General features: G+C 39.7%; 1 protein-coding gene across 2 annotated transcripts in view; it reads right to left on the bottom strand.

Moving 5' to 3' along the window:
* Positions 1-2476: 2476 nt before the first annotated feature.
* The window catches only part of ZPBP (zona pellucida binding protein), a 151706-nt gene continuing 140021 nt past the window's right edge, over positions 2477-14161 (bottom strand). For both annotated transcript variants that reach the window (NR_197968.1, NM_001434770.1), the window contains one exon: positions 2477-2658. Coding sequence is in view for 1 of the 2 variants with exons in the window: in NM_001434770.1 (NP_001421699.1) it covers positions 2564-2658 (95 nt within the window). In the remaining variant the exon portion in view is untranslated. The remainder of the gene's footprint in view (positions 2659-14161) is intronic.

The raw sequence follows: 14161 nt of genomic DNA, 5'->3' as shown, positions 1-14161 counted from the left end.
AATGAACATTTCTCTTTCTTCTCCTAGTCTATTCTCTGTCTCAGTTTCTACAAACTGTTCTCTCTGCCTGCACGCTTATATCTGGCCTTGCTCCGCCCCGGCATTTGCGTGGCCCTACTCCTGGCCAGCCTCCGTGAGGTGAGAATCTGTAGCTGGCCCTGATCGCCCTGCCCCTTGTCCCCTCTCACCCTGAGTCCTTCTGCCCTCCTCTGCCCACACCACCGCGACACCCCGTGCTGCTTCCCAGCTGATCCTGGTCACTCCTTACAAAGACGCATGGGAAATTCAAGTCCTCTAAGCTGTTAAAGAAGAAGAAGAATCCCAACTCAGGGAGTACAAAGGAAAGAATATGTATCCCAGTTCATCATACTATACAATGTAGAAATTTGGAAACTCAAGGAGGCTGCACTGCTTTCACAGATGGAGACTTAATAGGTCTTTTACAAGCTACAGAAAGCATGTGCTAGAAGAACAATAAGCTACCCAAACAGTGAAACAGCAGAAACATGTTACTTAAGGGTAGAAATAAGGTTCCTTAAAAACCTCTCAAAAATAGAGGAAAACAATTACAAAACGATTACAGTCCAAAGGCCTGTTAGAGAAACATCACTAGGGCTCACAAAGAAATGTCATTTCCCTTTCCTCTGTATTTCTGTGAGAATTCCAGGTAACACTTACCTACAGGGAGAACAAATGAGAAGCTAATATAGTAACTGGACCTTTCAAAATGCCATGCAGGGCCTCAGGGTCAGTAAATGCCTCTCTGTAAACTGTCCAGTGTCCTGCACACTTGCGCCTCTCTGTAAACTGTCCAGTGTCCTGCACACTTGCGCCCAGATCCAACCTGTGTGCATTTGCCATTCACATGTGTTCATGTCTCAAGAAAGGAAAGATGAAGAGAAACAAAGGAAACATTCCAAAGAGAGTATAATAAAGCTGATACAAGTATAATAAAGCAGTAAGTATAAAACTGAGAAGCTACTGATTCTGTGATTTACTCATGTATTTTCCCTGTAATTAATGTCTAAATTTGTGGCAATTTTTCACATTGGAACACAACACCCCAGGGTGAGAGAGTGTGAGGTGGCTGTAGCAGTGCCTGTCACAGATGCTTTAACAGTGAAGGAGTAGAAGAGCTGCTGGACTCTCATCCTTAGAGAGGCTGTTGGGGAAGGGGTTGCTTAGTTCCTCTTTGTCTCCACAAAAGCTCAAATGGCGAATTATTTATTCATTTTTTAAAGACATGCATTTCTTTATTGGGCTGCACTGGGTCTTAGTTGTGGCACGCAGCAGAGACTGTCTAGCTGTGTGTGGGCTAGTTGCTCTTTGGCATGTGGCCTCCTAGTTCCCAGAGCAGGGATTGAACCTGTTTCCCCTGCATTGCAAGGCAGATTCTTAACCACTGGACCACCAGAGAAGTCCTTCAAATGTTAATTTAGGCACCTACAATGACTGCTTTATTCTAAGATGTTAAAAAGATAATTTGAGGGACTTTAAACTGAAAAGTTTAAGATCACCACAGTGAACTGTATTAAAAATCCATAATGCGTTTGGGGGGTATGTGTCTGTATGGGTCTAGGTCTTAACTCAAGTAGCTAAAAATTGCAATAAGACTTGGAGTTTTAAAAAAGTGACTTTGAGCTATGAAAGTTCAAACTGCAAGGAATAAAATTACATAAAATTAAAGAAAAGAACTGAAACAAGCTGAAATTACAATTACTGTAGAAGAATATGGTGGCCTCAGATTAGTTAACATATAATAATGACAACCCCTTGCCAACAAAGGTTCGTCTAGTCAAGGCTATGGTTTTTCCAGTGGTCATGTATGGATGTGAGAGTTGGACTGTGAAGAAGGCTGAGCGCTGAAGAATTGATGCTTTTGAACTGTGGTGTTGGAGAAGACTCTTGAGAGTCCCTTGGACTGCAAGGAGATTCAACCAATCCATTCTGAAGGAGATCAGCCCTGGGATTTCTTTGGAAGGAATGATGCTAAAGCTGAAACTCCAGTCCTTTGGCCACCTCATGCGAAGAGTTGACTCATTGGAAAAGACTCTGATGCTGGGAGGGATTGGGGGCAGGAGGAGAAGGGGACGACAGAGGATGAGATGGCTGGATGGCATCACTGACTCGATGGACGGAGTCTGGGTGAACTCCGGGAGCTGGTGATGGACAGGGAGGCCTGGCGTGCTGCGATTCATGGGGTCGCAAAGAGTCAGACACGACTGAGCGACTGAACTGAACTGAACTGAATGACAAAATGGGCAATTTTTGAAAAATAATAAAAACCTTTTGGGTTAACCTAATATAGTATATTTGAAATTATCTTAAATACAGTGACCCAAGAAATATTTTGGAGTCATATGTAGGTCTGGCATTAATGAATAAAGATTATTGGCTGTTCTGTGTATAAAGAATTTGGATATACAGCATTTCAATTAAAATGACATCTTTTTTTGGTAAAATCTAATACATTTAATTTTGGCATAATAGTGATTTATTATATATTAATACTTCAAAAATATACTTTTGTGTTTGACAAACCATCGACGAGCTCAAAATGGACCTATAAACATGCTTTTGCTCCAAACACCAGGCTGCTATTGCACTGAAGGCAGTGAATTCCATCACGGGAGTTATAAGATCCAGGGCTGCAGATTACTGTGAATAAAAAATAAGTTAATAAGTAACAGTCTCCTAATGCCATGTAATTTAACTTTAGATGGAGAATACATTTTCAAAGAAGATTTTTTTTTTCTTGTTGGTTTTAAATGTGGTAAAATGCACATAACATAAAATCTGCCATTTTAACCATTTTTTTTATTATTTATTTGTTCATCAAGTATTTTATTTATTTTTTTTTATACTTTTTTTTAAATTTTATTTTATTTTTAAACTTTACATAATTGTATTAGTTTTGCCAAATATCAAAATGAATCCGCCACGGGTATACATGTGTTCCCCATCCTGAACCCTCCTCCCTCCTCCCTCCCCATACCATCCCTCTGGATAGTTGAGTAGTGTCAAGTATACTCAAATCATTGCACAACTAATCTCCAGAACTTTTGCATCTGGGACAAACTGCACCTCTACACCCATTGAACACCTCCTTATTCCCCCTTTTCTAGGTCCTGGCAGCCCCATTCCACAATTTGTTTCTATGAGTTTGACTCCTCTAAATGTCTCATGTAAGCTTAAGCCAAGACAGCCCACAGTGTTGACATTAGAAGGCTTATTGGCCATCCTGGAAATTCTAGAACAATGTGACTACCAGATGGTCCATAGTAAGCATACTCCAGATGTATAAAGACAGCCACAAATATGGGAAGGACTTGCAGATTATTTTTAACAATCATCTGGTTTCAAATTCTATTTCTATCATGGGCTAAAAGTGTAATTTTAGAAAAACTACTTATCCTAAAATGTAACTCAGTTTGGTCATCCCTAACATAAGGATCTATCATGAGTATTACCAATGCTCCTTCTGCATGATGGGAAATAAAGAAAGGTAGAAAGAAACCAATACGTTATGTTAAATACATTCTTTTTGTTGACTAAGTTTGGGATCCTGGGCAAAGTAGTCAATTCTCTTAGTTCTAGCTTCCTCATTTCTTGGCCACCTGATGCGAAGAACTGACTCATTTGAAAAGACCCTGATGCTGGGAAAGATTGAAGGCAGGAGGAGAAGGGGACAACAGAGGATGAGATGGTTGGATGGCATCACTGACTCAATGGACATGAGTTTTAGTAAACTCTGGGAATTGGTGATGGACAGGGAGGCCTGGCATGCTCCAGTCCATGGAGTCGCAAAAAGTCGGACATGACTGAGCAACTGAACTGAACATTTCTAAAAGAGGTACAATGACAGTCAAGTCATAGTGTTATTGTGAGGACTGAAATCAGATGACTTACAAAAGAAAACACCAAGTTTGTGACAAGCATTGACTCAACAAATGCTTAGCCCTGTGCACTGCATGGCTGCTATCTTCACCCACCTCTTCTACGTGTGTACTGCCGTGAAGGTCATGGGAAGACATCAGCCCTCTAACAGGGCTTGGGTCTCCGATTTTCCTATCGCATATGTCATCAGCCAAGGGACCACAAAGATGTTAATAAGAGCACATCCAAGGATGGGTTATCATAGGCCATGAAATAAGATTTTTTTTTTTTTAGTGCCGTAATTTTAATAATACATGTCACTGATTGGATCTGGGTCATATTATATTATTTAATTTCATATTTCTTTCAAAATACATATTTTCTCAAATTGGGAAATATCTTAACCATCACTCAGAGAAAGTATTCTCTGTTCTAGGTTTCATAGAGTTCCTCGGTTTTAATAGATATTTTATTTGGAAATTAATGTTCCAGATGGCAAAAAAATTGGTAAACAAAATTAAATTGATTTGCTGCAGTAATAAGAAGAGTATTTAAAGTAAAAATGCATGTGGTAAAATTCTAATGATATAGTGTTTCTCAAAGAAGTCTGACCATGGTACACATTCTCTCAAAGAAGCATATTAATATTTCTTGAAGCACAAATATGGAAAGACTGAGCAAAGGTATTAAAAATGTTAAATCATTAAACATGGAGAACAGAAGCCTACATGAAGTCTTACACACATATTTTTACATGACTGTCACAAACAGAACAGAAACTGGCATAAAACCATTGAAACCAAAGCATAAATAATGATATTCTAATAAATATTCTTATATTTAAACAGCTTTCATAATACTGTATATGTATATTGTTTAGTCGCTAAATCATGTCCAACTCTCTTGTGATCCCATGGATTATAGACTGCCAGGCCCTCCTGTCCATGGGATTTCCCAGGCAAGAACACTGGAGTGGGTTGCCATTTCCTTCTCGAGGGGTCTTCCTGACCAAGGGATTGAACCTGTATCTCCTGCATTAGCAGGCAGATTCTTCACCACTGAGTACCAGACCAGGGCCCTTATCTGTAACACTCTCTCCTAGGATATATTCTGAAATATTTTGTTCTCTCTTAAGCAAAATTGAGGAAAAATGCTAAAATATTATTAAATTTAAAGTACAAAATTAGTGAAATTATCTTTCAGGTTTGAGTCTCAGGGAATGGAATATCTCATAGCTACAATTAAAAGAGTAGCCTAATTAAATTTTGATTATTTCAATAAGAAGAGAAGGAACCATTGGTGACTAATTAGTATCAACATATAAAGAAATGGTAAGGAAATACAGGAAAAAAATCTCCATGAATTTTAGATGGGGACTAATTTCTTTAAAAAGAAAGTGACTAGCAATAATAGAAAATAATTGATTCATTTAGTATTAAAATTAGAAACTTAATAAAAAGAATCATAAAATTGACAATAGTCAAGCAGGAAACCTAGGAAATAGTTGCAGCTATGTAGCCATCAGAGGACTATCATTCAGAAAACATACATAATTCATATCAATCAATGAGAAAAGGACAGAAAATTAAAAACAGGCCCAAAAGAGAAAATACAAATATCCAATGATTGCTACTTTATTGATCCACAGAACAGTGCTCAGACAAATCAAGAATTTGGGACACACAAATAAAGATCAAACTATAAGACACTGAGCATGCTCTCAATGAGAAGTTCAACTAGGAAATCCCTTGAGATGGGAGCTTAGCATTTTCTTGCAACATCAGGATTAGAAAAAGATGGCGACCATCTCTACTTCCATTGAACACAGTACTGAGTCTTGCCCAGAACAATTAGACAAGAAAAAGGAAGCAAATTCAAATGGTAAAGGAAGAGTGAAGCTATCCCTGTTTTAGTGGGTATGATCCAAATGGCCAGCATCCACTGGATCATAGAAAAACCAACAGAGTTCCAGAAAAACATCTACTTCTACTTTATTGACTATGCCAAAGCCTTTGACTGTGTGGATCACAACAAACTCTGGAGAATTATTAAAGAGATGGGAATACCAGACCACTTGACCTGCCTCCTGAGAAATATGTATGCAGGTCAGGAAGCAACAGTTAGAACTGGACACGGAACAACAGATTGGTTCCAAATAGGAAAAGGAGTACGTCAAGGTTGAATATTGTCACCCTTCTTATTTAACCTATATGCAGAGTACATCATGAGAAATGCTGGGTTGGATGAAGCATAAGCTGGAACCAAGATTGCCGGGAGAAATATCAATAACCTCAGATATGCAGATGACACCACCCTTATGGCAGAAAGTGAAGAAGAACTAAAGAGGTTCTTGAAAGTGAAAGAGAGTGGAAAAGGTGGCTTAAAACTCAACATTCAGAAAACTAAGGTCCCATCACTTCATGGGAAATATATGGGAAAACAATGGAAACAGTGACAGACTTTATTTGGGAGGGGGGGCTCCAAAATCACTGCAGATGGTGACTGCAGCCATGAAATTAAAAGACGCTTGCTCCTTAGAAAGAAAGTTATGACCAACCTAGACAGCATATTAAAAAGTAGAGACATTACTTTGTCAACAAAGGTCCGTCTAGTCAAAGCTATGGTTTTTCCAGTATCATGTATGGATGTGAGAGTTGGTCTATAAACAAAGCTGAGAGCCGAAGAACTGATGCTTTTGAACTGTGGTGCTGAAGAAGACTCTTGAGAGTCCCTTGGACTGCAAGGAGATCCAACCAGTCCATCCTAAAGGAAATCAGTCCTGAATGTTCTTTGCAAGGACTGATGCTGAAGCTGAAACTCCAATACTTTAGCTACCTAATGTGAAGAACTGATTCCTTAGAAAAGACCCTGATGCTGGGAAAGATTGAAGGTAGGAGGAGAAGGAGATGACAGAGGATGAGAGGGTTGATAACATCACTGACTCAATGGACATGAGCTTCAGCAAACTCTGGAAGATAATGAAGGACAAGGAAGCCTGGTGTGCTGCAGTCCATGGGGTTGCAAAGGGTTGTACATGACTGAGCGATCAAACTGAACTGATCTCATATGAAGAAAATCCTAAAGATTCCACACTAAAAAATATTGACTGATACAACATTCAGCAAGGTTGCAGGATACAAAATTGACACGCAAAAATCAGTGGTGTTTCTATAGACTAGACAATCTGTAAAGGAAAGGAAAAAAAAAAAAAAAAAGCAGCTCTACTTACAACAGCATCAAAAATATATGCTATTGTAACTTCACCATGGAGGCAATTTCTTGTGTACTGAAAACTACCAAAAATTGCAGAAATAAACCAAAGATAAATAAATGGAAAGATATCCTATGTTCTTTAGTATTTAATGTTATTAATATGTCAGTACTACTAAAAATTACCCATGAAATCTCTGTCTCTGAAAACTATAGATTCTATGAAATCTCTATCAAAATCTCAGTGGTGGTATTTTCAGAGACAGAAAAATCCATCACAAAACTCATTTGAAATCTCAAGGGATTCAAAATAGCCTAAGCAGGAGGTGGTCCTAAGATGGTGGAGGAATAGGACGGGGAGACCAGTTTCTCCCCCACAAATTCATCAAAAGAACACTTAAACGCTGAGTAAAATCCACAAAACAACTTCTGAATGCTGGCAGATAACATCAGGCACCCAGAAAAGCAGCCCATTGTCTTCGAAAGGAGGTAGGAAAAATATAAAAGACAAAAAAAGAGACAAAAGAGGTAGGGATGGAGCTCCATCCCAGGAAGGGAGTCTTAAAAAGAGAGGTTTCCAAACACCAGGAAACACTCTCACTGCCAAGGCTGTGCCGAGCCTTGGAAGCACTGAGGGCAACATAATAGGGAGGGAAAAATAAGTAAGTAATTAAAACCCACAGATTACGAGCCCAACGGTAACTCAACCAGCGGAGAAGCAGCTCAGACGCCTGCACCTGCCACTAGCAAGCGACGCTGGGTAGGGCGGCACGGGCTGCATTGCTTAGACTAAGGATCGGGCCTGAATGCCCCCAAGGGTAATCAGAGCGAACTAATTTGGGCTAGCAAACCAGACTGTGGGATAGCTACCATGCGAAAAGCCCTAAGACACCGCCAGGCCCGCACACAGAAGGGCTGAACAGAACTAGCCAGCTGCAGACCATCCCCCTCTGGTGACAGGCAGCCAGTGCCGGAAGGGAGCAATCACAGCCCCAGAGAGACATTATCTACCAAACTGCAAGCAGGCTTCTTTGCTAACTAAGACTTCTTGGGGTTCTGGACAGTCATCTGCCTGAGAAGGTGCACAAGTTGTACACCCAGAAAACCGAGCGGCAGGGACGGGAGAGGTGATAAGTCGCGGTGACCGCGCTCGCCAAACACCTCATCACCCGAGCTGCTCGGAGCTGGGAAGGGCACAAAACACAGGCCCAACAGAGTCTGCGACTCTGAGGACTACCCGAATGCCTGAACCTGAGCAGCTTAGACCTGGGAGGTGCATGCAGCCCAGGGCCAGCCTCGGATGGTTCCCAGTGGAGCAACCTAGAGCCTGAGCTGTGTGGGCAGGGAGGGTGCACACACCATGAGTGGGGGCAGGCCCAGTGTGGCTGAGACATTACAAGTACATGCCAGTGTTATTTGTCTGCAGCGTCCCTCCCTCCCCACAGCACAACTGAACAAGTGAGCCTAAAAAAGTGGCCACCACCGCCCCCTTGTGTCAGGGCGGAAATCAGACACTGAAGAGACCAGCAAACAGAAGCTAAAACCGAGCGAACCGCCTTGGAAGTGATAGGTGCAATAGATTAAAACCCTGTAGTTAGTACTGACTACATAGGAAGGGGCCTATAGATCTTGAGAAATATAAGCCGGACCAAGGAATTATCTGAAAATGAACTGACCCCACACTGCCCACAATACCACCGGAGAAAGTCCTAGATATATTTTTACTATTTTTATGATCATTATTTTTCTTTTCTTTTTTTAAATTTTTAAGTCCTCTATTACTCCTTTAATTTTTATAACCTACTATTACTTTTCCAAAAAAAAGACTATTTTTTAAAGCACACTTCATACATATATATATTTAACAACTTTTGTGACTTTGTTTTTTTTTCTTCTTCTTCTTTTCTTTAATATTGTATTAAAATCCAACCTCTACTCTAGAATTTTAATCTTTGCTTTTTGGTATTTGTTATCAATTTTGTACCTTTAAGAACCCAACCTTCAGTACCCATTTTTACTTGGGAGCGAGATTACTGGCTTGACTGCTCTCTCCCCCTTTGGACTCTCCTTTCTCTCCACTAGGTCGACTCTGTCTTCTCCCTCCCCCTTCTCTTCTCTACCCAACTCTCTGCATCTCTGTGTATTCCAGATGGTGAAGGACACTTAGGGAACTGATTACTGGTGGGATCTGTCTCTCTCCTTTTCATTCCCGCCTTTTATCCTCCTGGCCACCTCTGTCTCCTTCCTCCCTCTTCTCTTCTCTGTATAACTCCGTGAACATCTCTGAGTGGTCCAGACTGTGGAACACACATAAGGAAGTGATTACTGGCTAGCTTGCTCTCTCCTCTTCTGATTCCACCTAATCTCATTCGGGTCACCTCTAACTCCCTCCTCTCTCTTCTCTTCTCCATGTAACTCTGTGAACCTCTCTGGGTGTCCCTCACTGTGGAGAAACTTTTCATCTTTAATGTAGATGTTTTATCAATGGTGCTGTACAGGAGGAGAAGTCTTGAGACTACTGTAAAAATAAGACTGAAAACCAGAAGCAGGAGGCTTAAGTCCAAATCCTGAGAACATCATAGAACACCTGACTCCAAGGAACATTAAGCAATAGGAGCTCATCAAACGCCTCCATACCTACACTGAAACCAAGCACCACCCAAGGGCCAGCAAGTTCCAGAGCAAGACATACCACACAAATTCTCCAGCAACACAGGAACATGGCCCTGAGCTTCAATACACAGGCTGCCCAAAGTTACTCCAAAACCACTGACATCTCATAACTCATTACTAGACACAATTCATTGCACTCCAGAGAGAAGAAATCCAGCTCCACCCACCAGAACACCAACACAAACTTCCCTAACCAAGAAACCTTGACAAGCCACGGATACAACCCCACCCACAGTGAGGAAACTCCATAATAAAGATAACTCCACAAACTGCCAGAATACAGAAAGGCCACCCCAAACTCAGCAATATAAACAAGATGAAGAGAGGAGGAATACCTAGCAGGTAAAGGAACAGGATAAATGCCCACCAAACCAAACCAAAGAGGAAGAGAGAGGGAATCTACCTGATAAAGAATTCTGAATAATGATAGTGAAAATGACCCAAAATCTTGAAATCAAAATGGAATCACAGATAAATAGCCTGGAGGCAAGGATTGAGAAAATGCAAGAAAGGTTTAACAAGGACCTAGAAGAAATAAAAAAGAGTCAATATATAATGAATAATGTAATAAATGAGATCAAAAACACTCTGGAGGCAACAAATAGTAGAATAACAGAGGCAGAAGATCGGATTAGTGAAATAGAAGATAGATAGATGGTAGAAATAAATGAATCAGAGAGGAAAAAAGGAAAATGAATTAAAAATGAGGACAATCTCAGAGACCTCCAGGACAATATTAAACGCCACAACATTCGAATCATAGGAGTCCCAGAAGAAGACAAAAAGAGACCATGAGAAAATACTTGAGGAGATAATAGTTGAAAACTTCCCTAAAATGGGAAAGGAAATAATCACCCAAGTCCAAGAAACCCAGAGAGTCCTAAACAGGATATACCCAAGGCAAAACACCCCAAGTCACATATTAATCAAATTAACAAAGATCAAACACAAAGAAAAAATATTAAAAGCAGCAAGGGAAAAACAACAAATAACACACAAGGGAATTCCCATAAGGATAACAGCTGATCTTTCAATAGAAACTCTTCAAGCCAGGAGGGAATGGCAGGACATACTTAAAGAGATGAAAGAAAATAACCTACAGCCCAGATTACTGTACCCAGCAAGGATCTCATTCAAATATGAAGGAGAAGTCAAAAGCTTTATAGACAAGCAAAAGCTGAGAGAATTCAGCACCACCAAACCAGCTCTCCAACAAATGCTAAAGGATATTCTCTAGACAAGAGACACAAAAACGGTGTATAAACCTGAACCCAAAACAATAAAGTAAATGGCAATGGGATCATACTTATCAATAATTACCTTAAATGTAAATGGGTTGAATGCCCCAAACAAAAGACAAAGACTGGCTGAATGGCTACAAAAACAAGACCCCTATATATGTTGTCTACAAGAGACCCACCTCAAAACAGGGGACACGTACAGACTGAAAGTGAAGGGCTGGAAAAAGATATTCCATGCAAATAGAGATGAAAAGAAAGCAGGAGTAACAATACTCGTATCAGATAAAATAGACTTTAAAACAAAGGCTGTAAAAAGAGACAAAGAAGGACACTACATAATGATCAAAGGATCAATCCAAGAAGAAGATATAGCAATTATAAATATATATGCACCCAACATAGATGCACCACAATATGTAAGACAAATTTTAACAAGTATGAAAGGGGAAATTAACAATAACACAATAATAGTGGGAGACTTTAATACCCCATTCACACCTATGGATAGATCAACTAAACGAAAATTAACAAAGAAACACAAACTTTAAATGATACAATAGACCAGTTAGACCTAATTGATATCTATAGGACATTTCACCCCAAAACAATGAATTTCACCTTTTTCTCAAGTGCACATGGAACTTCTCCAGGATAGATCACATCCTGGGCCATAAATCTAGCCTTGGTAAATTAAAAAAATTGAAATCATTCCAAGCATCTTTTCTGACCACAATGCAGTAAGATTAGATCTCAATTACAGGAGAAAAACTATTAAAATTCCAACATGTGGAGGCTGAAGAACATGCTGCTGAATCACCAACAAATCACATAAGAAATCAAAAAAGAAATCAAAATATGCATAGAAATGAATGAAAATGAAAACACAACAACCCAAAACCTATGGGACACTGTAAAAGCAGTCCTAAGGGGAAAGTTCATAGCAATACAGGCATACCTCAAGAAACAAGAAAAAAGTCAAATAAATAACCTAACTCTACACCTAAAGCAACTAGAAAAGGAAGAAATGAAGAACCCCAGGGTTAGTAGAAGGAAAGAAATCTTAAAAATTAGGGCAGAAATAAATGCAAAAGAAACAAAGGAGACCATAGTAAAAATCAACAAAGCCAAAAGCTGGTTCTTTGAAAGGATAAATAAAATTGACAAACCATTAGCCAGACTCATCAAGAAACAAAGGGAGAAAAATCAAATCAATAAAATTAGAAATGAAAATGGAGAGATTACAACAGACAACACACAAACACAAAGGATCATAAGAGATTACTATCAGCAATTATATGCCAATAAAATGGACAACGTGGAAGAAATGGACAAATTCTTAGACAAGTAAAACTTTCCAAAACTGAACCAGGAAAAAATAGAAAATCTTAACAAAATAGCCTAAGCAAATTTGTGAAAAAATACAGTTGAACATCTCACACTTGCTGATTTAAATACCCCAAATCTACAGTAATTTAAATGGCCTGATACTGGCATAAAGACAGAATCATAGACAAAAGGAATAGAAAGCTTAGAAATAAACTCTCAAATAATTTTTAACAAGGATACCAAGATCATCCAATGAGGAAAGGACAGTTTTTTCACAAATGGTGCCGGGAAAACTGACATGAGAATGAAGGAGGCTGCACTCTCAGCTTACACAATATATATAAAAATTAACTCAAAGACCATAAGAGCTAAAACTGTAAAATTCTTGGAAGAAAACAGAAGAAGCTTTATGACTTCAGATTTTACAATTATTTTTATATGACACCAAAATACAGGTTGAGAAAGGGTGAAGAAGGGTTTAACAGAGGATGAGATCATTGGATGATATCACTGATTCAATGGCAATGAGTCTGAGCAAATTGTGGGAGATAATGAAGGACAGGGAAGCCTGTGTGCTGCAGTAAACAGTCCGACACAACTTACCAACTGAACGTTAACAAAAGCACAAGGACAAAGGACAAACAGATGAACTGAATTACATCAAAGACCAAAACTTTTTCTTGAACCAAGGAAATACCACGTAAGGACAATGGGACAGTGACCCCCTATGCCACCTGCAAGCCAGAAGAGCACTCATTGGAAATGAGTCACCAATACCTCGAACTTGGGGTTCCAATCTTCACAAGTGCAAAAAATGAATTTCTGCTGTTCAATCCATTCAGTTTGGAATTTTGTTATGTAGCCCAACCTAATACAGTATTGGAGAAGGCAGTGGCAATCCACTCCAGTACTCTTGCCTGGAAAATCCCATGGATGGAGGAGCCTGGTAGGCTGCAGTCCATGGGGTCGCTAAGAGTCGGACACGACTGAACGACTTCACTTTCACTTTTCACTTTCATGCATTGGAGAAGGAAATGGCACCCCACTCCAGTGTTCTTGCCTGGAGAATCCCAGGGACGGGGGAGCCTGGTGGGCTGCCGTCTATGGGGTCACACAGAGTCGGACACGACTGGAGCAACTTAGCAGTACAGTATTTATCTAAAAGAACCAGAAGCAGGATCTTGAAGAGGTATTTGCACACCCATGTAATCAGTGTAGCATTATCCAAAATAGCCAAGGGACAGAAGCAACCCAATGTCCACTGACAGATGAAGGGATAAAGACAATATGGCACACACATGTGGATAAAGAAAATGTATTAATGTGGGAATATGAACTTACAAAAAGTGCTGTGAAATGGGATGAAAATGTGTTATGGGCACACATTATACATGTTGGAGGTGGGAATGTGATACACACACACACAAACGCTGTGGAATATTATTTAGCCTTAAAAAGGAAGGAAATTCTGACATATCCTACAACACAGATGCCAAGTTAAATAAACCAATCACAAAAGGACAAATGCTGTATGATTTCATTCACACAGGTGTCTGGAGCAGTCGTATCTACAGGGACAGAAGAAGCACAATGGTTGCCAGCACTGAAGGGGAGGGGAAATGGGGAGTCAGGGTCTCATAGGCACGGAAGTTCAGTTCAGGAAGATGAAAAAGTTCTGGACATGAAAGGTATTAACACACAACAGAGTGAATATGCTTACTGCCAGTAATTTGTACCTTTTAATATGCTTAAAATATTAAATCTTTGAAATATTTTACCATAAAAATGTGATGCGTGAAATACTCATCAGATAGCCAATATTTAAAAGTTTAGTT

This window comes from Bos taurus, chromosome 4 (genome assembly GCF_002263795.3).
Source record: "Bos taurus isolate L1 Dominette 01449 registration number 42190680 breed Hereford chromosome 4, ARS-UCD2.0, whole genome shotgun sequence".
Taxonomy (NCBI): Eukaryota; Metazoa; Chordata; class Mammalia; order Artiodactyla; family Bovidae; genus Bos; species Bos taurus.
Note: the sequence above shows the minus strand (reverse complement) of the source record. Positions and strands in the feature narration are given on the sequence as shown.